Source organism: Mycetomoellerius zeteki, unplaced genomic scaffold (genome assembly GCF_001594055.1).
Source record: "Mycetomoellerius zeteki isolate Tzet28-1 unplaced genomic scaffold, Tzet1.0 scaffold151, whole genome shotgun sequence".
In the NCBI taxonomy this organism is placed as follows: Eukaryota; Metazoa; Arthropoda; class Insecta; order Hymenoptera; family Formicidae; genus Mycetomoellerius; species Mycetomoellerius zeteki.
The window spans coordinates 332127-357195 of NW_017256458.1; the positions used below are offsets into that span (position 1 = coordinate 332127).

A 25069-nucleotide genomic window follows, 5' to 3' on the forward strand; every position below is an offset into this window, starting at 1 on the left:
GTAATATTGAATCAGTAATACACTGACAGTGTATGTATCAATATTTTTAGTATTTTTACGATCTTACACGATCAGTATTATTGACAATATATTTCATTTTAGTTTTACGAAGATTACCTATTGTATTGTGACTATTATACTACGACATGCAATATCGATAGGATCACCTTTTACTCCTAATTTAAATTTTAAAGAATTGGAAGTGAACAGTCATGCGAAATTCCGTTAGACCAGCCGTTTTTAATAGAGTATCTCGTCAATATTCGTGGTAGATAATTCCATCGCTCCAGCATCCTCTTAAAAAAGAAAAATTCCGAGCATAGCCGCAATATCGATACTTTGTTTAAAATCGCAAGGAAGAGAACATTAATACAGAATAATGTCTCGGGTTTTAAAACATAATTTTATCTTTTGATCCGTGCTCGCGCGATTCTTCGACGAGAAGAGTGGTGCATCAAATGAATGAGCATTCAAATTCCAAATCATTCTAAATATCAAATAGCGTCATCTGACAGCTTCTCGTAGTACTATTTTAGGTTAGCACGCGGAGTTGTGACAAGTAGAGTAAAAGTAAAGGCGCAGTGCACACCAGAGCGCACGCAATTGCTCCGAGTTCTGATATCTCTCATTTTCATATGGCGGATGTCCGAGAGACAACGCCGATGTCAATATGGTAAATTATGACTTTTCCACGGGACAATCGATAGCACAATCCTCGAGTCGTTAATCCAATTAGGAAGATGTGAGTACCCCAAGATTATATACTGTCATTTAAAAACGGTTCGTTTTATTTAGCGTCGCTCGTATGGCCTACTTTTTTCTTCCTTTCAGGAAGAGGGATCTACGTCGCTTCAATGCATCAACTCTTGGCTTGCCACGAGGTTGTTGCTTCTATAATATTTAGTGCGATGAATATTGTAATTAAGTGTGTATCATGTTTGCTTCGTACGTGCTAATGTTTGCGCGTGAGACAGTGATGAGTTTTATCAGACGATTTGTCTAAAAGAGTTCAGCTATGGCTGAAGGAACGGAGCCAAAATCTATTGATGGCCAAATCTCGAGGGGTCAGTTAGAGATAAATGAATGCCTCGGTAACTGGTTGACGTACTTACAGGTTGGTACGCTTAAGGTAACTTTCTCCACTGTCACACAAAATCAAATCTCATATAAAATCGAATCTCATATACTGCAGACACTTAATGGCCTATGTACAGCTGGTACTAAACTGGCCCAATCCCTGCAAGCACTTCTCTCCGTGCACGATACAGTGGCACAGTGCCGTTTGACAGGCCAGTGTCTAGCTGGGTGGGAAGAATTAGCAAGAGCTACGCACATAGCCAGCAGTACTGTTAAAAATCATGTGATCACTGCTCTGAGGGATCATGAATCTCGTGACAATGACGGAGACAAGCATGTTAGTAATTTATAATCATTTAGACTTTGTTGTTAAACTGTTGGCGTAACTGATAGGATGCTTCCATCTTTTTAGGATATTCTCAGAGAAAATCTCTTGACATTCATAAACTTGCAATATCAGTTCTGCGTTGCTTGTTGTGAGTGCTTAGGTAAGCTTATACATATTATTAAAGTTACATAATTCTCAGTGGTATGTACAGTTATTTAAATATAAATCGAATGAAAGTAAGATTATTTTAAGAAAATATTAACATACTTTGACTGCCGTATGGATTTTTGTAATTGGCTCCCTCTGACACACACACACACACGCTACATTATTATTTTTTATATAATATAATTTTAAGTAAACTTTTCACATTAAAATATACCTATATTTTCTAATAAAAAATATGTTTTTAAATGAAAGTCTTTAGCAAAGTTGATAGACTCCTCTAAAATTCACAATATATCATATAAAAACAATTCAAAGTGTTTTTAGTTCCTATACAGGTGGTAGTAATATAGTGTCAAATTAACACTGAAATTGATACATCCTGAAATCACGTAGGCGGATTCATGGCAATTGGATATATGGCAGTCAAAGTGTTAAAATAGGTGACCCAGCATTAAAGCAATCAACTAAAATAAAAATTGAAATTGAAGTAGGAAATTTAGTTGATTATATTTCGGTTTTGGAAATTAAGAAGGTCCTATTTTTAATTGCTGATTCAGGTGGCATGGCGGAATGCTCTTGTTCTCAAAGCGGTAGTGGCGATTGCGATATCGCTGCGCTTCAGCAATGCTTCGAACGTCTTTACAGTTCGCCGGTACCGCCAATTTCCTCCTCGTCCACCCAGCAGTCCATACAGAATTGTCGGAGGTCTCCTTTGCCATATTCGTTGTTTCCTCTGCAGGTAATTGGCATTTTCGTAAGCTAGGCATGCGACCGTTCTTTATCGTAAGCGCGTCATGCTCGGTTTCGTGTATCAAGGTTCAGAGGAGATGGTCAGAAACGGCGGCAGCGGAAATGTCAGGCGAGTCCGTCGAGAGCACGATGAGACGTTGGTCGATGCCCTGGGATTGTAAGCATGTTATAGAGTGGCCACGTCAGGATGCAAGGTCGCGTTTAAGGGTGCCTCAGCAGGATCGTAGCAGGTCGACCACGCCTGACTCGGTGTGGAAAACGTCAATGGCTAGTCAGGACGGTCTCCAGGAAGCTATTCAGCTATTGTCTTGCAAGCCAGGTAGCAAAACCTTAGTCCCTCGCGACGATTTGCAACGACAACGTAGATGATTTTACGAAGGAAATTTTGCGAAAAATTATTCTTTAATACAGGTCAGAAATTGTAACTTGTATGACCGAGCTCTATCTCTATAATGAAATTTAAAATTTAAAATAATTGTTTGAAGGCGAATGCTCGATTTCGAGTACTGAACATTCAATATTTTTGTAAAACGACTTTTCTTTCTTTCGTAATTTTGTCTGATTTTTGTAAGATCAAAAAGACATATTTGACGAATATAAATATAAATTGTACACTGAAAAAAAAGATTGGCTGCTGTAGCAAATTAGATGGCAAGCAGCCAATTAAAAATGCTATGTCATATTTTGTCATCTGATTTGCTGCAGCAGCCAATCTTTTCTTTCAGTGTAGCTATCTTGTTTTTCGCGTTCTCGAATCTTACGATTCGAAGGTTGTACGTTGTGCAGGAGTTCGGTCGTCCAATCAACTCTCGGCTTACACTAGTCAGCATATCCCGGGCGTCACTTTGACAACCTGCAATTTCGACTCGAATTACGACTCCGCTATTTGGTCGGGATCGCGTAGGATAGGTTCACCTAGATGTTGGCCTCAGGACTCCAGTGACCATTCCGATCAATCCGGGCATCGTGATAGCGATCACAGTGTTCACAGCGAACACAGGGATTCGGGTAAAGTTTCTCTCATCGTCGTTTATCGCGATGATAAAGTTGTTAGTCTGATAAGAGATCGCGAAGGGATTGATCCTGTCGTAATATTGCTACAGAACAGAGCGGTGCCAGCGGCAGTCACGGCGATAGCAAGGACAGCATTCACTCTCATTGCGATCATAGAGAAACCGAAGCCGGTGAGTGCATTAACCATCGTGCTCGTAATATTTCATATCGCTAGAATGTTTCGAGAGTGGCGTTAAGGCTCGATTGAGCGCGATGATCTCATATCGAACATTTTTTTTTAAGGTACAGCTGATACATTGCCGTCTCGCAAGAGCAGCTCGTCGACCGACTCTTGCGTCTCGGCACACAGCCGATCAGGTTCTGAAAGCGCGGGTGGCGGGGTAAATAAATGAGTTCAGTTATTTTCTCACTCATGGAGAGAAAGAAAATTGAGAGTGAGTGAGTGAGTAAATGAATGAGAGAGGGGGAGGGAGAGAGAGAGAGAGAGAGAGAGAGAGAGAATACAATGTTAGTAAATCTAAGTTTATTAAACTGGTATCTTCTAAGACACCGGTATACAGTGATAAAAAAAGATGTTCGTACACTGTTATTTTCACATCACAAAGTTTGGATTTCATAATCCAGAGTAAAGATAAATTTTACGTATATATACAAGAAATGTGAAAAAGAAGATTTAAATAAAATGGCTAACAATAAGACGCAATGCTACAAGATGATACATATAAGATGCATGCAGTTGAAAAAAAAAGAATGATAGCGTACGAATAACTTTGAAGCCCGTATCAGACTATGAATTGGAGATTGAGGATTGAAATTTAACTAATTAGATTCTTTTAATTTTAATCCGTTTCATTCTGTTTGGTCGAATATTAATCTTCAATTCGCAATCCTGTCTTTAATACGTAGTCTTTACTAACGTACAGGCTTTACTCGCTGCGGTTACATTCTTCTATTTACACTCTTTTGTTATGTTACACGACAATTCGATGTTATCATAGAAACTAGTCTGTCGCTTATTCTCTTGCCCTCCTCTCTTATACAGCATAAACGTCGCTGATTTTAGGAGTGCACGAGATCACAATTATACTCGATGTGGAGCGGCGGCGATCTGTCCTTCATCAAGTTGCCGGAGAGCAACGAAGTACAAGACGAACATCCACCCACTTAAATATCTGATACTTTTGCTTCATATCCAAAATGTATCCGAGAAAACTCAACCTTTGGATTACTGAACCATGAAATGACCCTTTCTAAGAAATATCTTTGAAGAAATATTTTGCACATTGAGAAAATATAACAAACTCAATATATTTCTTTTGAAATTATTTTTGAAAAACATAAAGCTTTTTTAGTTTACGCTTTATTTGTTCACAAGGAATCTCCTGTATACATATCTTGTTGTATTTGGAGATTTTCTGTATTTCGCGATTCATTCAAATGATTCAGTGATCCAAAATTAAACCATTGCCACGATAAATCTTGTTGATCCGTGAATTCACTTAATAGAGATGCGATCAATTTTATTTGTGATGTATACATGTTTGATATTTGTGACGGCGCGAGTTAGTACGTGCGTATTGAGAGTGTGCAATTAAAGATAGAAAAATATATGTATAAAGAACGTTATACAGACTGCCCACTTTGTAATACTTACGGTACAATCAATCATGTGATGGAGTTCGCAGAAGAGCATTTAACATTAAAACTACTAACGATTAACTTCTACTATTTAAGTATACTATATATTAAGTATATACTATATACCTTTTTTTAAAAAGGGATGAAATAAATAAAATATGTATCTCTTTTTTTGGACAACAGGAATGAAAATAAATTGATCAATTTAATCATTTAAACACACATTAAAAGAAAATGGAAATATTTAAAATCATGGAAATATTTAAAAAAATATCAGAAAATGCATCATTATAAATTTGAGTAATTCTTTTTATTAGAAACCAATTTTGACTACTTTGGTAATTCTAATGTTAAAAGTGTTTATCGTATTTAAAGAGTTTTATTAATTCAATAAGTATTACGAAGTGTAGTTCCGTCTGCGTTAAAAAAATAAACGTTCTGTATGTTGTTAAAACTCGTATATACAGATGTACGCATGACCCAATTGAGGAATATCGTTTCACTCATTTACGAGGATTACTCTTCTCCGTTCAGCGTTCTCTCAAATCCCACTTAACACCAAAGTGCACGTGTATGCGATCGTTATTCACGCGCTCTGTCGGATAACGCGAACTTTAAGTAACTTCTTCGCACGCATCTCGTTAAACATCATTGGATGCTTTCCATTTAATGACACAAGTCGACACAAGTGTCGTTATATCCTTGTTACTCGGGATTCCGTTCTTGATCATCAAAAGGGAAACGTCTCTGATAAGCTACTGATTTCTAACCGGATAGCTAGTGATTTCTAAACGGATCCTTCACAATACTGATTTAAGTCTTTATTTTGAGATTATTCTCCTCAGGAGTCTGACTCATCTGTAAATTTATAAGAGGGACTGTTTCTATCCATATTATCGGCAGGTTAAACCTATTGCGTCATACGAGGTGTAGATTTCCATAGTCTCTCGTCATCTTGAGATTCATACATCAAGATTCCTGTGGAGAGTTAAAGGCTTGCAAGATATTATTGTTAAGAAAAAAAGTTGGATTATCAGATTAATAATTCTGATCTTGCGACTTTTGACGGAGATTCGACAAGAGTTGGAATCGATCAGCGATAGAATCCTCAAAAGTCGTGTAGTACAGATGGTAGTATTATTAAGATTTCTAGATTTATCATCTGTACTATGCAACCTTCAACGAGGATTTTGTCGCTGATCTGTTCCAACTCGGATTGGATCCTGAGGTCTCGGATATCGTTACGTGAAGCAGTTTTGACATCAGGATTCAGGATTGCTACGATCTAACTACGTGTAGCCTCTACTCCTCGAGGAGGCTGTCACTAGATCTTCGGATCTGTTTCATCATATGGTGCTATGACCTTTCATGGTGGGTCGGAAAACCATAAAGAGATTAAAAAGAAGAAGTATGTCTTTATTTTACTCATTGAATGTTAAGAAAGATAAAATGATATTTTTGTCGACTTGTGTCACTAAATAGAAAGCACTCATTACTGTCGATCCTGAAGCATATCATTCCATTCGAAGAGACGTGTTTTACCTATCGTTATTGCGTGTACATCAATTGTCCTAGAGATGCGCAGTGCTACCGCTCGTAAATTTTCGAACACTTCATACATATCCTATACTATATAAATAGAATTCAGTATATCTGCGTATTACATAAATAAAAGTCAAATAAAATAGAGTCATTGTTAATCTATCTCTACGAATTTTATTTCAAACGATTTTTAATTTATTTTCGGGGATCTTTACTAATCTTATTTTTTTCTCTTATGTACCTCTTTTACAACTATTAAACAGCTTTTACATATAAAATATTTTTAAATAAGATGACATTAAACTTCATCATAGACTATGTTTACGGTCCAATTTACGCCGATGTTATAACTATTGACGTGAGATGTCGTGTAAACGCTATTTTACGACGAAGTTATTACAGCAATATAACATCGTCGTAAAATAGCGTTTACACGGCATCTAACGTCAGTAGTTATAATATCGAATGTTACAATTTCGACATAAATCGAGTCACGTAAACGTAGTAATATACGGTAAGTGGCAAAGCTTTAAAACTGTTCCTGCAAGCATTGCTTTACAGAATGTCCGGAAATTTATTAGCGGTACTGTAATTTGTGATGTTCTTTCCCAGAGGAATTTTGAGAGAGGTCTTACATGTGTAAAATGATCTCGATTTTTTGATCGAGAGCGATTTGTTGTACAATTTTATGGCACGGACGCGCGCGATATAATAAAGATTTTCGTATTATACGAATAACCTAGCATTGCCCGAGTGCATACTTAGTAAAAAAAAATAATATTATATATTATAATATTGTTTTTTATAATATTATATATTATACGTCGCAGTCGTGTACAAATAAGACCCTCTCCAACAAGACTTGTGCCTCGCAACAAGAGTTGCGTTCGCACTTGATACGCGTAGATTATTTAGATTATTATATTCCTACAGTCGATAATCGGCGATTTCGCATATTAAATTATAAAATTTGTTAAAATCCCTTTTAAATTAGGGACAACACTCTAAAATTAGGCTTACACTTATAAGTTTTGTCACAGTTGCGATCGATTTTCCGGATTATTCAAAGTCATTTTCGAGCGAATCGCTGTGTTCAGAGAATCAGATTATAAGGGAAACACCCATGCAAAGTAATTCTAAGTCGCAGATTCACTAACTTATTGTTATCATGAAGTCGTAAACACTAAACGATTTCCTAAAAGATAAAACTCCAAATATCAAGATTGTAGTAAAGTCTTTTACAAGATGTGTGATGGACTTCTTTACAAGAACAAATAATCTCGCGATCGTAATTTTATCGGAATGTCTTTCACACAAACACTTTTTCCCTTGTCGCATATATTTTGCACGGAAGAATGCCAGAAGACGAACGCGATGACTAATCCTCTACGTCTTCGCCCAGCACATCTTCGTCTTCGTCCTGACCGTAATCGTCATACGCCGTTTGCGTGTCCTTCAGGTCATCTTCCTCCTCTTTGTCCCCCTGTGAGCACAGTGTGCATCTCGATTCGTTGATTCCGTAGTTGATGCACGTATCGCCTATACACTCGCAACAGCCGTCGTGGAACCACCTGTAGCTCGTGGCGCCCATGCTCTGGCAGGACGCCCGACATTTGTTCCAGGAATTGCATTGCGCCATGAACGCGACCGTGCAGTTCACCGTCATCACGTTTGGCTTCAACGGATGCAGCTCCTCGTTCGCGGCCTCTGCCAATCAAAACGTGTCATTAACTCATGGCATCTATAATCAACATCGTTAGCATCTCAATGAGCTTTAACTATTACAGAATCTTTAACGCGTCGCAGTCGCCCAATCAAAACAAAAAGCCATAATAATTAATATCAAAATGATTCCAAAATAATTACACTGTTTAATACCTAAATTCTCTCCGAAGTTTCATAGTATATATTCTGAAGATTTTTTCGCGCTGAATATGATGCCATCGTTAAAATTTGCATAATGGATCGGGATTGAGAATCCTAAACTTAAACGAAGAATTAATTATTTCGGAAACGCAGATAAAAAGAGTGGATCAGTATAAATGTCTTGGAGCATGTCTCTCACACAAAACGTCGCACAATCAAAAGAAATAAGAGCGCGCATTGAAAATTGCAAGAACTACTTTCCTGAGGACGAGAAAGCTTGCTGCTGCAGGAATATAGACATAAGCATAAGGATAAGAATGTTACGTTACTATATCTTCTCAGCATTATTATATGGTGTTGAGAGGCATAGACATTTAAACAAGCGGAGATGAATAAATTGAAAGATACATTTATTATACAGAAGTATCATTGCTGCGTATTTCTTGGGTGGAGCATGTAACGAATGGAGAAGTACTTCATAGAATAAACAAAAAGAAAGAAATATCAAGGATTAAAAAGAGGAAACTAGAATATCTTGGTCATATAATAAGAGAGAAAAGATATGAACTGCTATGGCTTATTATAGAAGGAAAAATAAAAAAAGAAGTATTAGTAAAAGGAAGATATCATACGTTGTGGAATCTTAGAGAATGGTTTAAGATGAGTTTTAACCAACTTAATATCTTCGGAATAAGACACTTTGAAAAGAAAAAAATGACTTTTTGTCGAACAGTGTTATTAAAAGTCATTTTTCGATCAGTTATTCATTGATTCATTTTTATGTCATTTTCACATTATCGTGACTTTATTCTGTTTGAGAGGCTCATCGATACTTATTGCGTTATCTAATTTACGCTACGTATTCCGCAAAGAAGTTGTTTCTTTTTCTACATAATATTCGTTCTGATGAATTATTTGCACGCGACACGCGTGATCGGCCGATTAACCAATTTGCATCGACAGTTTCTAATGATTCTCAGGTATGGTATAAGGAATCGTGTGGTAGAAGGCGCACTTTCTCTCGGTGGTGCAATTTCGATACTCACGTATATGATATTTCATTTCGTTCTCGTGTTTCGGCGCGAACACTGTCATGTCAAAGTCTACCGGATATGTGAAGGTGAGCCATCTCTCGTGCGGATCCGCCTCAGCCGTGAGTGCCTGGAAAAGCGCTGGCACTGGCTCGCTGAACTCCTCCACGTGAGATTTCCTGCTCAACGGATTGTCGGTGATATTTGGCTTCGGGCATAAATCTGCACACCCATAGAAAAGTGTTACATCATGTATAAGGATGTATGAAAATTATCCTTAGAAAAGTAGGATTAAACCGGGGAGACGATTTATAAATTAGATACCTGCCCATTCTCTCTCACGTACGAAGTATTCCAATAAATTAAAAATCGTTAGTAATATTTAATAACTTATAATTATTTTAATTATTATAAATTTTATTTTTTACACAGAAGTTATTTCAAGAGTGACATATTTTATAGTATATTATCGATATATTTTATAGAATTATAGAGAATATGCTTGAAATAGTGATCGAAGAAGAAATAATTTATTTTAGTCCACATCAGAATGCAATTTATAACTATTTTCAACGTACATTTCATAGCGACTAGTCATATATGATATTTACCAATATTTATGAAATGTTGATTATTAGTACACTAATCAAATTAGGAATATATTTAAATCGTCTTATCTTTTATTCTTACTTTTATATACATTTATTTTTATGTTGAGCCGCATTTTAGTTCATAATTAAATGACATGAAAACTTTTCAGCATATCTAAATTGAACCTTTCTCCGCGAATCACTCATTCTTATCTCAGAATGATTATCAAAATTCTTTTTATAAGAATCTATAAAATGTTTCGACCTTAGTTTAAAAAGCTCTTTGTATTAAATCAATTATATAAAATTAATTAACTCAAAATCAATTTGTTTAAAATAAAGGGAAATTTTGTCTAAAATTAATGCAGCGTTAGTTATAGTCCAAATCTTGGTTTTTCAACTTTTTCTCAGTTCATCCGTTTGTGCAATTAAATGCTCGTTTGTGTATTGTATTTTGTAATTTTTATTATTTGATAGCTTTTAATAAATTACTATCTTATTAGGATGGACTCAATTTCTAATAGCAGTAATACAATACATCTGGTAAATTGAAATATCGAGAAAAATTTGATTATCCTCAGTATTATCTTACCTACGCACGAACAGCACTCGTCGTACAGATAGCTCAAGCACGAGAAGCAGTCTTTGCAACAAGTGCAGGTGACCAGGTCGCACTTACAGCTCTGCGTCAGCATGCACTTGCTCACGACGCTGGCGCAGATCGCTTCGTTGCACGCTTCCGAGCGTTTCGTCGCGGTCGTCAACAACAGAATCCCGACGGCGGCCGCGACAAACAATGCACTCCAACTCGTCATCCTGTTTCGGATAGTTTCTATTAAATTCTCTTACTTGACTTGTACTGCGGTACAAAACGTCTCACTTCGTGGATATTATTACAAGCTTACGTACTCTGAAGAAAGACAAGGAGGTAATAAATCCTTCGAAATTAGATATACAAACGTAAATAAACAATAAACTTTTGGAATCTTCCAATTTGAAGAAATGTGTTTTGAAATTGTACTGAATACAAATATTATAATAAGAGATTTGCCGTGTTGGAACGTATGTAAGTAAAAGTATCTAGATACTTTAGCTGTACCTAAGTGTATTACCTAGATCCTTATAGGAGGAGATACGTAGGTACAAGATAGTTATACATTTTATTTTATGTCATATTAGAAACTTAATTTTTGATTACTATACTATAAATCATCTTTCTTCTCTAATTCTTAACTTCGTACAAGTGCTTTCATTTGCTTCATCGCCCGGGAGAAAAAGTTTTACAAAATTATGAGCGCTTTTCATTTGATGACACAAGTCGACGCTAGTCGACACAAGGGTCATTCTATCTTTGAATGTCACTTTCTGAATGTCAAGAAGGATAGAACGACGCTTGTGTCAACTTGTGTCGATTTGTGTCATCAAATGGAAAGCATCCTATGTAATTTCAATAGTTACATAAAATTATATAATATTACATGTAATTATGCAGGATGTCCCCGACCTACGGGATCGCCTCTCATGAGCAGGTATAGTGAACTGAACTGAGTCGAAAAGTCCTTTATCATTGTACAATTTTTGCAATACTTTAGGAGATATTAATTTCTAAATATCACTTTGCGTGCTTATTTGGTAATCTTTAGAAATTAATATCTCCTAAAGTATTGCGAAAATTGCAAAATGATAAAGAATTTTTCGACTTAGTTTAGTCCGTTCTATACCTCACGAGAAGTGATCTCGTAGGTCGGAGACATTCTGTATATGAACGCAGCTTGTTGTTTTCGACTTAAATTTTCATTATCGAGACATTCTTTTATGTATTAAAATAAACAAATAAAATGTAGCATATTTTACGCTGCTCATATCTTTTCCTCTTCTTGTTTTCTCTATTTTTTCCTACTTTCCCATTTTTCTTTTTTTCCTTTTTTTTTTAACTAAAAGTATCTAAATTTTCGGATATTTTTTTTGTATCTGTATACTTAGGTAATTATAAAAAATGTATCTGTACTTATACCTAAATATATTTTCCACGTAATACCTAAACCTATATCTAAATACCTTTCAAATGATATCTGTGACAACCCTGGGGACTTGAGTTAGTATGTTATGAAATAGCAGTTTGTTGAGGTGTATGACTGTTACCTCTTGGAATTTTTGCATTGAATAAATCATTAATAAATTCAGTAGTTTTATATATTATACATTTTTAAATAAAAAAAAGATATAGAAATTCTACAGTTAAATGAGGAACAAAGGAATTTAATGCAAGTTATAAATAAAATAAAAACTATACTAAAATATACTATTTAAAATTTTCTATATAATTAAAAGAATTATAAGAAGAAGAAATCATTAAAGAGATTCATCAGCATTTTTTTATAGAAAACTAAAAAGAATAGAGCAATTTCAAGAACAGCTTAGATTTCAGAATTTATCATTAATTGTAAATAATAAGTTGTAACAATGAATATTATTTAAATTTTTGTTTCTTATAATCAACTTACATATCTTATCAGAATTGTATAACATATTGTCGCTTATATAATGTATTTTTGTTTTAACCTATATGACAGAATAGTTTTGTTATAGATATAGAAAATGGGAGATAAGAGTGAAATGCTTTATAGCGATATGTTAATAATATCTTGTATGTTGATCGTTGCAGAATGTCTAAGATATAATCTTTTTGCATAGGAAGTTTTCCTTTAAGACTTTATAGAAATCGCGGAAACGTAATGATACTAAAAGCTAAACCACAGACCTACTTGATCGTGTTACCGGTGAAAAATTATCCAGCCGCGTTCAACGCAGTCCACGTGATTTTTGTGTGCACTTTTTTCTGCTCATGCGTAGATTATTGTTTGTCTGCTCTTAGATGTCGAACAGTGTATGATTATAACGTTTCCCTGCTCGCGTCACTCCCGGAGTGACGTTACGGAGACGAGAAGAATGATTATGCCGACGAAGCCCGATTAAGATTATTAAGAATATTCACGAACGTGAGTCAGGGTGTCATTAAGCGGGAACGCGTGCTAAAAAGAATGAAATTTCAGTCTCTTCTCCTGGCAAGCGCTGCTCTAACGTGCTAACCCGAACAATCAGCGTAATGCTGCTCCTATCCGTTTCAGGGATAACACCGCGCGAGGTCACTGTTTAAACTCGTTTAAGCCTTTGCAAATTCGGGGTCTCTTTGCTAATACGACCGGAAGTAATTTCGCTTCTTGCGCGAAGGAATTGTCGCGGAAATTCCGGGGCTCATTTGTTACGACGAGGCACAAAAATGGATTTTCTTTAAAGTTATAAACGCAAATACTCCTATAGAAAAGATTTTCGAATCCAATGCTATTACTTCGATCTATCATAAAATATGATTGATATACGGACAATCATATCTATTGTTAACAGAGGAATATTTTTTTCTTAAATGAAAATTCGTAAATCTATATAGAATAAAATGATTTTGGACATCGGTTTCGTGCCAAATTCTCCAGCATGCATTATGACTTCCAGTAAAGATTTATTCTAAACGTAAGAATATATAAACTTTTTGTATATGTTACCTTTGTCTCAAGACAATAAGTCAATCTTATATTTGATTCAAGGAAGTAGAATAAGAATTATTAATCTAATCTTAATGTCATTTTATTTTATACTCCGTAAAGAATTTTTTGTCTTGTTATTAAAAATTCTTTCTGAGAAGGTACAGACAGAGAAAGTTACATTCTCGGAAGATACGTCCTACGTATAAGAAATTATTTTTTATTACTTGAAGCTCTATCTCGTACAGATTCTGACTGATTTTTATCTCGATTTTTATTGTGTCAATTATTGAGATTTCTAATGGCGAATTTTTTCTTAAAAAAACATGATAATAAATACACAAATTTAGAGATACAGAAATCAAAAAGCAATTACTTCTCAAAATGTTTAAAGTTCCCGTTTATTCACTACTATTACTATCTCACAACCAGATTGAGACGTCAAAAGCGAGAAAATACACAATAAAAATTTTTGAAAAATCTATTAATACGGAAATATGTTTTAATAAAATAACACTTCCAATCTACTCGATAGAACCGACTTGTAAAATATAGCGAAAACTTCTTTTGTTTCATATATTAATAAATAATTATACATACATCTGGAAATTAGGGCGCACAAAAAACTTTAAGCAAATTAATTGTAATCAAGGACTTTTAACGTCAAATAATAATATAAGTAATAGAAAGGCCATATAAGAATCAGTTACAAAAATCATAAAAAAAGATACATTAAAACATAAAATTCTTAATATTACATATTTCGGCTACAATATCGAACCATTTTCAGATATTGAAATAAACTCAGAAATGTTATAAAATGAGGAACACAGTGATAGAAGAAGTTATAAATTATACATACAGGTAATATGTCAGAGAAGGCCTGCTGAGTGCCTTATAGAGAAACAGAAATTGCTCGCAAACGATTGGACGATCGATTGTTGGTAATTTTTCGATAATCTGATGAAAATCAAAAAGCCCGAGATGTTTTTTATCTTATTTGAAGAATCAAAAAATAAAAAATATATATAAATTGTAAAAAATATAAATTTGTTACAACATGATAATATAGGCAAGCAAACCGTCACTCTGATAAAAAAAACTCACCGACAAGTCCGTACAGTTATGTTTTTCAACATGTTGAGAAAAATGCTCAGAATAGTTGTAATAGACAGTGTGAATATATGTAATAGATATAATGTTAGAAACAGAGTCATCAAAAAGTAAAAATTATAAAAAAAGATAGCAATACAAGTAATGCGGGATCTACAATAGAAGTCGTAGAGTCTTAAGTCGTAGAAAATTAATCAATCACAATCAAATATGAGAAGAATAATCGATTCTGATTGATTAATTTTCTACGATTTAAGACCCTACGACCGCTGCGGCTTCTATTGTAAATCCTGCATTATAGTCAAGAAATAAAAATAATCAAAAACGAAATAAACTATGTTTACAATTACGACAAACTGTCAAATTAATAATAAGAATTAGAGTAAACTTATAAAATATACTGAAAAAAATTATTTTCTTCTTTTAGAGAAAAATTGTATCTCTCATATTTATTTCTATTCTAAAAATAAATATAATTTAATTTCTTCCCAAAACGAGAGGATAACTTTCAATATGTTTTATAAGTTTATTCTATTGATTGTAAATGTTATATTTTATCGAAAATTATTTAAATATAATTTGCAAGAATTTTTATTCTATATTTTTTTATTTTACAATTTGAAAGCAATGAATAAACAAGAGTCATAAGATTATCGAATGAATATCGCACAATCACATTCTTCATTTATAAAATTTAATTATTTCTTTATAAAAATCGATAAATATATGTGCAATTATTTTTACATTGAATATGCTTGGCCAGATAGTGAGGAGGATAAAGAAACGACAAGTTAATCGAATGCAAAACGATCGTTCGTACAATAATTGCAATTTCAAACGCGCCCATTAAGAATCTATTTATATCATGTATAATCGCGTCCTACGATATCTCAGGTGAATTATTATTGGAAAAGAATTCCACTACACAACGACCTGTTACACGCGGTGATTGAAAAGGCATGACCGACTCGATATCGTACATGCCGTTGCTGGCGACTTTCATGCTAGCTTTCCACATGTTCTTATATCGCCTGTTTATTAATATGCTATTAAAAATCACTAAGAATTAATAACAGGATTTAGAAAGAAAAAAGATTGTAAATATTCATATTCGTGTCGTTCATGAAATTATTAAAAATTTGTTAAAAAAGTTATAACAACCTATATGATTTCAATCTTACCCTATCAAGCGAAGTTTAATCTTAGACACATCTTAGACACACACAAATGTATTTGCATATAACTTCTTTGTTTTCTTTACATAGGTATTTGAAGCACAAAAATATTTTTTACACTTTTGTATTTGTATCTTAAGTTACACATCTTCACATTTGTGTTTCACATTTTTGTAGTCTACGCGTTAACTTATTTTATAACCAACTTTTCATAAAACTTTATTTCTAACACTTTATTTTTTTACAAATTTATTTTTATTTTATTTATATTTTTAAATTTTATTTTTATACGCACCTTTTTGTAGCATATTTTATTATTTATTCGTGCACTTTGAATCACTTTTCAATCTATTACGCTTTACTGTCCGCTCGTTATTTCGCCGAATACTACCGAATGACAGGACCCACCACGGCAGATTCTTGTGGCGGACTAATCACGAAGATTTTGAGGGACAGAGGGACTGTAGTTTTAAGGTAGGAAATCCCCACTCTAATTTCGAGACGGTCTTAGGTCATTCGTAAATGAAGGCGCACCCACCACTGTGGAACGGTTTACGATGGCTTCTAGGTAATTATATCTGTTATGCTTTTTTATGCGTCGGCATAAGCAATCACACTTCGACGATTTAAGTTACTTAAATACCTCCATTACAAACCTCGACTTGTGAAAAGCCCGACTCGAAAATATAGCATGATAATTAAATTAATCATCATTGTATCTGTGTGTTAAATTAAAGATTAAAAGCTTTGAAAATATTTATGATTATTTTTGCCAAGAAAGTCCAGCTGTTTGATTTGTTCAAATATTCGTCAAATCTTATTATTATACCGGATATCTGATTTCTGGCAATATATCCGGTCGAAACTTTATATTAAAATGACGTGTACAATGGTACGAATACCTGAAAATTTTTATTGAAGATATGCCAGATATCCAGTATTATATTTCTAAAAAAATATATCAGTGATAATAAAAGTTTTCAAATTTATCATTATACACGTCATTTCAATATAAATTTTCGACTGGATATCTGGTGCATCCCTAATTATAATCATCGTATGGTAAGTAGTAAAAATAACAGGGGCATCGCTTTTACAGTGTCAAATTGATATCCTTTGTATAATTCCTTTTGGATTATGTCCTACACTTTAGTTAGTATTGACTCGTATTTAAATTTTGGCGAAACATCGTATAAACATTTGCATTTCTATAAGAGGGACACCTCTGCTATGCTAATTGCTGCTGCGGATTTTGGAAACTACACATCTAGATTCCCTCAGGTCAAATGGAATCCGTGCAACTCGAAAGCTTTCAACAAATCAATTCTTCTGTAGGATTTTTGTGGATGGTTGATAGCTATCTTCTGGCATCCATTGTCACATGTTTGTCGAAATAATGAAACTCTACCCTTTTGTACCATCGAGAGGATAAATATAATGTTATTCGACGACCGTCAAAGTATAAGAAATTTTTCTACAATTTGTCATTCTGTCTATTCATCGAATTTAACGGATCAACTGTATCTATTTTTACATTTTTTTTACATTTCTAAAGTAGATGAATAAGGAAAAAGTATGGAGCAAGTTATAGAATGAAGATTTATAGATGTTAATGAAAGGCAATATTCTAAGAAAATTGTGAAAAAGGAAAGCTAAAGAATTGAAAAAGAGAAAGGAGAATAAGAACAAAGATTCAGGCATAAGATGGGAGAAAGAGGCTCGTTGATACAAAAAGCAAATTGATATTGTGTTCCGTTTATGCATTTATGACAAAAGAAACAATGGAAAAATTACCGCAAAATATCTCTTTTATAATATAGGTTTTCCCTAAGTTTTATTTAAATTATACAAGAGTATTACAATAAAAAAAGAGAAAAATTTAATTCAAGAGGAAGCAAGTAAATTTTTGAATTCTTTTATTTTTCAATCCTAAAATTCTATTATATTTATGTGTCATCGTTTTAAATATAAATTCTAACGGGTAGTCGTTATCTAGTAAAACTTTGATAATAAATTTCAAATTTTTTGTTGAAGTTCTGGATGTGCCAATAACATTGCTTTGTGGATCAATCCAAAAATTATTCCTCTTTTTTGTGGAGTAGGGTGCTAGGATCAAAAATTCAGGAATCTGCGGGAAAATGTTGGCTTCTGATGCCAATAAAATTTTATTTTATTATTTTCGATCATTATTGTGGTATCCAAGAAGTTTATTTTGTCATCCCCTACTTTTCCGCCGTAAATTAAGGGTGAAAATTGTTGAATCTATCTAAAATTATATTAATCTTACTGATGGCAAGTGCTATAACGATATCGTCAACATATTTATAATAAGATTGTATATGAAAGTCTAAACTACTCAGCACCCTACTTTCCAAGTCTTATAACACTACATCTGTAATTACCGGTGAGTAGATAGTAGCGAGCTCATTTAAGTCCTAAAAGTTTGTTTGTAAAATCTGTCAATCAAATGTGAAATAAGTTTATTCTAAAACTAATTTGACCGGTCCTATAAATTCGTTCTTTAGAATTTTGCAGTTGGTTGAAATAAAATTCCATCTACTTTTTAATTAATTGCAAGCTCAGTGGAGATATTTGTAAATAATGATATTATACGTCCAAAGAAATTAAATTATAACCGTTGCACTGAAAAAAAGAGTTTGGTTGGATTATTTGGAAATCTGGTAGATTCAACCAGTATGTCTGTTCAAACGCGGACGAATCAGAATTCTTGTAAGATTTACTGAATGAATTTGATTAATTCCTTCTAATTAAATCTATCAGAATTTCTTGTTGGTCTAATAATGCCTTCCCGTTGAATCTACCAGATTTTCTTGTTGAGTGAACAATTATTTTCGTAAACTCTACCAGAACTTCTTGTTGATCGAATAAATTTTTCCCGTTAACTGTACCAGATTTTCTTATTGGTCTAATAATGCCTTCTCGTTGAATCTATCAGATTTTCTTGTTGAGCGAACAATTAGTTTCGTAAATTCTACCAGAATGTCTTATTAAGCGAATTAATTTTTTCAAGTTATATTCTCTATTCTGCACACATTAGGGCTGCATTCCGTTTCACATATGATACGCATGATGCATCTTTTATTCTTGTTATTTACCGAATGTTAACAAAGATAAACAACATGCGTGAAACGGACGTAGCCTAGGTCTGTTGGCGTTGCTTGCACTTTTGGTACTCGGCACCTTTGTTTTCTCTCTTTTCAAGGCCAAATATATAACTTATCTCATTTTTCAGGTGCAAAAATATTTGGGAATTTCATGCAACGCGAACAGACCTATTTGTCGTACGACAAAAACGCACAAATGAAATGGCGGCCTAAATGCAACATGAGTATTATGCGTAAAACGAAATGCGTCCATTATCTATGTACAAAGCAATATCGTTACAGAAATATAAATTAATGTATTACTAACCTTTAAAAACTTCTATATATTTTTCAAAATTCCATTGGCGAAGAAGAGAAGACGTTTTTTCGTCAGCCATGCTACTTCAATAACGCGTTTGTATAAATGTTAAAATTGTTCATCCAACTTACACTTTTTTTACTTGTTTACGTATCCGCTCGATTCGCGCGACTTGCGCGAACTTGCACAATGATGCAACTACCAAGATGCGCTAGCGTTAACAAGAATTCTGGTAACGTTGCGCACGTCTAGTGAATATAACTAGAAGTTTTGTAGATCCAATTGAAAAATATTAAACAGATCCTTATAGTATAATCTACCAAACGATCTAGTCATAAAATTTCGAGTCCTATTATAATAACCAGAAATTCTGCTAGATTTAACCAAAATGCATTTAACCATATACATCTTGTTGATATAATTAAACCATTTTTCTCAGTGTGTCTATATGAATATTTGGCAGTTTTCTGATCAAGTCAAAAAAAAAAAACTATTATTTACGTGACTAGAACCTGTCGGAAGTCGGAATACTTGCACATTGTATAAGAACGAAAAGCAAGGTTATAAAACGGACTGTCAATCGAAGTATAGAAAATTATAATAGTTATTAAGAGAGGACACGAGAACGAGAAAAAAGATTAGGGTTTTGTGTAAAAATTGTGCAATAATTGAGTAAATGTGATATTAATGTAAATTAGTGTAAAGTGTCTAATTTGAAAGGCTGTGACATTTATGATACAAAAAATAAGGAAAGGATGTAGTTTTAGGTTTAGATAACAGCAATATTTAGCTATTTCTCAGATTTTAATTAGCCATTAATCGTAGATATCAATGTATGTGTAAGATTAAGAGAAAAAATTGTAAACCAAGTCTTTTCTTGCTATATAAGCTGAAATAATAAATTTCTATATATTCTCGTTAGAGACTAATCGCGTAAAGCGGAATGAACGAGTGCGCATGGTACACTCAGGACACCGCGTACGTGGGGACGGGCGCAATCGGATTTAATAAAAATTCCAACTCGCGAGCGAAATGTGGATGTTTGTCATCCAGGGACAGGCGTGCTGCCGCTGCTGCTGGCACTCACGATCAGCAGCCTCGCCTCTCGTTCTGTGGCCCGAGGCGATGGAATAACTTCAATAACAAACACCAATCGCCTTCGTAGAAGGCGGCAGCAAGCCTGGTATCTCTACCTACGTGTCCGCTCGTGTACACCACGTTCACACGACGGAGGAAGACTTTCCAATCATTTTCTGTTACTACTAGAGTGTAAGCTCCTCCGTTCCCCTCTTCCTCGTTCGCCTCGGTCCCGTAGGTGCGAGTGTGTAACTCTTTAATTACGTGAATAAATCTTTCTACTGTCGAAAAAAAAATTGTGTACCGACGCGACGTGAGATAAAATAAAAAAAATAAAAAAATAAAAATGTTATTAAATAAATAAAATATAAAATGAACACGACCAAGAAAAAATAATAAAGATTTTAGGAATAGCTTTCAAAATGTATGTATTTAGACATTTTGACTTTACTTTTCAACAACAATAAAGTGATATTAAACGACTATGTGAATAACACAACTAATAATAGGAAAATATCTTATTCAGATTTAGCTAGATCTTAGTGTTTATAATTAATAATATTTTAATATGAATTTATATGCAATATCTGGTTCTGTAATTGTACGATTTCATTTACGGTCTGGAAACGCAACCCTAAACTGAAACTTGAGATAGCAATATCAGAAATTAAATTGCCAAGCAAATTAATGATATTGATGGTAATAAGCAGTTATTGTAAAAAAACAATAACTTTTTTCAATTTTATATTTTATTTCTGTTACGTTTGAGGAAGAAGGAACGTGTGTTCACGTTTCGAATGAAAAAATTAATTTACGTATAACACGTTCAAATCACTCGGGAAGGGTTAAAATTGCTCGTGGCTTCGATGGAACTGGAATCGAATTTCGCAGAAGGTCAGCCTTTTACATATCGCTTGACGAAATAACTCACAGATTGAAATATTTTATCATGCTATAATACTATCACAGTCTGAAATATTTTGGTAAAAAATAGTTAATGCGATTAATTGTATAATGTACGATCATGATTTTTAATTGTTTAGACTCAATCTTTAAACGTAATGAGTAGAAATAGCATTTCTTTCGGCTAGCGCTTTTCGGGAAATTCTGTTAAAAAAAATTTAATTAAGACAAAATCGCATCGATTCAATTATGCAAGATGATTGGAGTGCATGGATGCTGAAACTCGATCGTCCGCCATTTCCGATTGGTTGCATGTGGTGATGACCTCCTTCGTGCGTTAATATCCGCGTTATCGAAGAATCGCTGTCAATTGGCATCGCGTCGTTATTGCGCTATCGCTACCATTTACGGTGTCGTCTACCGTATTATTATTTTCGGTTATTGCAGGAATTACCGAGCACACGAGAGACACGCTCGCCATCGAACAGCTCGCACTTACGACGCGCGGTCAGCGTTAAAACTTGGCTGCGAATGCTGCGACACAGCCTGTGATAACATCGAATAGCATCTTAATAATAGACAAGGGGCAATCGGAATGGGACGACTACGTTTAACGCTAAATACGCTATAGATGTCGATTAACAGCGGAGTCGTTATTCGAATTTAATGAATGAATTATGATTCTATTAAAGCAAATGAAAACAAAAATTAAAAATATATTTGGAAGAAACTTTCGAATGGATTAATTACAATACTTAACAAAATTTGTCGATTTTATTTTTTACATAAAATATAAAGTTAATACACTCAAAGGAAAATATAATAGTAGTAATTACAAAGGTGACAACTGTACAAATTTTATATGTATAATTACACACACAGTTAGAAAAACTATAAAATAGTTTATTCAACTATATGTATTAACATTAATTCTACATATAAAATACTTGTATAGTTGTCACCTCTATAGTTGCTGTCACTATTTGCTACCATTTACCCTTCTTATATATTTTCTCTTTAACATTTATCTACGCTTTTTGTACTTTACAAGTTATTTTTTGTTACAATCTTTATGTATTTCTATATTTAACGCCGATTTTAGAATGTTTTCGATTATTATTTCTTGTTAGCATCTTATTTGCAGCGAATGCAAACGAATTTTTGTGTCAACAATGTTCATTCAAACGATACTCAGAATCGAACAATCGCGCGCGCGCGCGCGCGTGTGTGTGTGTGTTTCGTGCTAATTAAAGCGCAAATATATACAAGAACATTGATTTACGATATTCTGTGTATCGAAATGTTATTACGATCGATAGGATATTTTTTGCCTTAAACTCGTTTTAGAAAATAACCGGTCTCCTTGGGGTTTCGGCAGTGCGTTTAGGTGCTAATTGAATTACCGTTCGACGGATAGCCTTCCGATACTCGGAAAGATGTGCTTAAGCGCATGACACGATCGATCAGATACATCGCAGATGTATTTGCGTCTCTCCCGGCTTTCTCGAGAACTGAGAGCGGGGCAATGAAAAAATGTGCATCGACCATCACCGTGAATATAGATCGCCATTGAAGATAATTCCGTCGACGTCGCTGATGCGATCGCGTTCTCGTAAAAGTATTAGACCGAGTGCACCCGGCCGATATGCGTCTCTCGATTGATTGCGGATTGATAAATAATCGCGACTTGAGTCGATCCCGCTGCAACGACTCTGAAACTCTTGCGGTCCCGCGACGATTCCGCGAAAGCCGCGTTGCAAATAGATCGATCATACGCACCGACGCGCTTTGTTCCGCGATACCAATCCACCCCCATCATCAAAAATAGCTCGCTTCTCTTTAAATGGAGAGTTTCGGCGAAGCTCAAAGAGAAAGAGAGAGAATGAAGACGGAAACTCTTAACTAAACAAAAATTACGACAGCGTGGCCGTAATAGTTCCCCCTTCGGGTTCCGCCAAAACTTTTTTCGTCCTCGCGTGTTCTGTCAACAAGCAAACTCTTGGAGAAACGATTCTTTTGACGAGCGGAGGAGGAGGGAAAACAATCTCGGAAGAGACGAATTCTCTGCGGTTCCTCGGCCGATAATAACAACTCGTCGAGAGGAACCAGGGTTCGATCGTGCTCAAATTTCGAACGCTTCTTTAATTGGAGGCGAGCTATTTATTTTCCATGATTATAGAGAGGAGGCCGGTCCGGTCCGTCCGCCGCAATCCGGCGCGATCGCGATCGCGGCGGATCCGGGCGGATCTTTCTCGCGCGCTCTCGTTGGTAGGAGGCAGGGGGACAAGGAGGAGAAGAAGAGGTAGGAGGTGGAGAGGGCAGGGGGATCTATCTAACGGCGATAGACAAAGTCGATCGATATTTACCTGGCACTACTCCGGCGGCGTGTTCCAGCGGCGGGACAACGGTGCGCGCCAGTTACCTACGCGCGTGAGAAACTATTTTAAGAGCGCGCAACCGGTTCGCGCGTTGCGACGACCGCTGCGGGACATGTTTCCTCGGTAAGAGGAGAAATCCTTCCTCGCATCCTCTAGGAAGGAGCGTTTTCTCTCAGCGGTTTCAGCGAATCGTCCAATCGCCCGCGACGCACGAGAATCCGGCCGCTCTTCGTGTTCGCGAGGATATGTCGGAGAGATCGTTGAGGCACAGAATAAGATGCTGTATGTGACACGCAAAAGACGATGAGATGTATAGTTCTCTTGGACGATGACGAGTCGAAGATCTTGACGATTTTTCGCGATCGTAAAATGAATCGATCCACGCGTTCGCCAACGTTCGCCAACGTTCGATGAACGTTCTCTCGTGGGAATCGCGCACTTAGATCACAGCGTGTTTACGACGCAGCGCGCTCACGCCTCTCTCGCGAGCACCGTACACGTCGTCAAAACAAACTCGCGGAGTGACGGGCGTCCGTCTTCCGCGAGGATCCTTTTCCTGCTCGACGGCGGCGCGTACGGCGTGTCCCATCCAGCGCGAAGGATGCACCTGTCGCGGTTTTACGACGTTACCGCGTTGCGACGCATCGCGATGTACTTGCGTCGTGCGAATCGCAATCGCGATCGCTCGCTCGATCGGGGATCGGCGTCGGAGGAGAACGGTGGAGAACGGTGGAGAATACCCGTTTCGTCGTAGCTTTTTCAAAATTTCGCGGCGATCTTTCGCGAAACGGTGCGAGACAGAGAAGGAAATAGGAAAACAGATAATAGAAAGAGATTTGTCGGCGGGTGTGACGAATCGAAGAGCAGTTCTCATTGGACTGAATTAAGAAAGAGCGTGGACCGCGAGGACCTCAGAGAGAAACGGAAGAAGGAGGAGGAGGTGGAGAAGGAGGAGGAAAAGGAGGTGGTGGCGACGGCGGCTGGTGGTAGTGGTTTGTACCGTCGCGGATCTCTCCGCTGGAGGTGGAGAAGAGAAGAGGGAGAGAGCATGAGCGCAACAGGAGAGTGCGAGCGAGAAAATGATGAAGGAAGAGAGAACGAGAGGCACTCTCGTTAAAAGAGAGAGAAAGAGAGAGAGAGAGAGAGAGAGAGAAAAGAGAGAAAGAATGAGTCCGCTGATGGTCGGATAGTTCGGACTACCGACTGCATAAGACTGGTTTTCAATTTTTTCCCGACTTTTTGTTTTACCTGTGCTGTGCCTCACACAGCCTCACCGTGTCTCTCTATCTCTTTCCTTCCCCCTGTTCTTCGACTCTCTCCTCCTCCTCCTCCTCCACCCCTTTTCCCTCCCGCAGAGCGTGCTGGACGAGTAACGGGTGAGCCGAGAGCTCCGAGCCGCGCCGCCGCCGCTGCCGATCCTCCGCTCCTCGATCGCCGGCGGTCGATCGGGTCGACTC

General features: G+C 35.9%; 2 protein-coding genes across 3 annotated transcripts; one reads left to right on the plus strand and one right to left on the minus strand.

Annotated features, from left to right (window-relative positions):
- Positions 1–544: 544 nt before the first annotated feature.
- On the plus strand, positions 545–4959 carry LOC108720552 (uncharacterized). Of its 2 annotated transcripts, none has more exons than XM_018444631.1 (10): positions 545–742; positions 832–1114; positions 1193–1414; positions 1490–1565; positions 2131–2312; positions 2390–2642; positions 3110–3331; positions 3427–3507; positions 3626–3717; positions 4401–4959. In XM_018444631.1, the coding sequence occupies exons 2-10, from the start codon at positions 1016–1018 to the stop codon at positions 4503–4505; spliced, it is 1332 nt and encodes a 443-aa protein (XP_018300133.1). In that variant the 5' UTR covers positions 545–742; positions 832–1015; the 3' UTR covers positions 4506–4959. The 2 variants fall into 2 exon arrangements, with proteins under 2 accessions (XP_018300133.1, XP_018300132.1); XM_018444630.1 differs by having other exon boundaries at positions 546–742; positions 3620–3717.
- Positions 4960–7781: 2822 nt separating this feature from the next.
- Positions 7782–24516, minus strand: LOC108720553 (twisted gastrulation protein homolog 1). Its single transcript, XM_018444632.1, has 4 exons — positions 23601–24516; positions 10597–10820; positions 9430–9636; positions 7782–8224 (listed from the first exon to the last, which is right to left on the minus strand). The coding sequence occupies exons 2-4, from the start codon at positions 10817–10819 to the stop codon at positions 7896–7898; spliced, it is 759 nt and encodes a 252-aa protein (XP_018300134.1). The 5' UTR covers position 10820; positions 23601–24516; the 3' UTR covers positions 7782–7895.
- Between the last annotated feature and the right edge of the window lie 553 nt (positions 24517–25069).

Coding starts and splice junctions, on each gene's coding strand:
- LOC108720552 (XM_018444630.1), top strand. CDS start 1,016: ATGGCTGAAGGAACGGAGCCAAAATCTATTGATGGCCAAATCTCGAGG. Junction 1,566..2,130: donor TGCTTGTTGTGAGTGCTTAG/GTAAGCTTATAC, acceptor TTGCTGATTCAG/GTGGCATGGCGGAATGCTCT. Junction 3,718..4,400: donor CTGAAAGCGCGGGTGGCGGG/GTAAATAAATGA, acceptor CGCTGATTTTAG/GAGTGCACGAGATCACAATT.
- LOC108720553 (XM_018444632.1), bottom strand. CDS start 10,819: ATGACGAGTTGGAGTGCATTGTTTGTCGCGGCCGCCGTCGGGATTCTG. Junction 9,637..10,596: donor CGAGTGCTGTTCGTGCGTAG/GTAAGATAATAC, acceptor ATGGGTGTGCAG/ATTTATGCCCGAAGCCAAAT. Junction 8,225..9,429: donor CGAAATGAAATATCATATAC/GTGAGTATCGAA, acceptor TTTGATTGGCAG/AGGCCGCGAACGAGGAGCTG.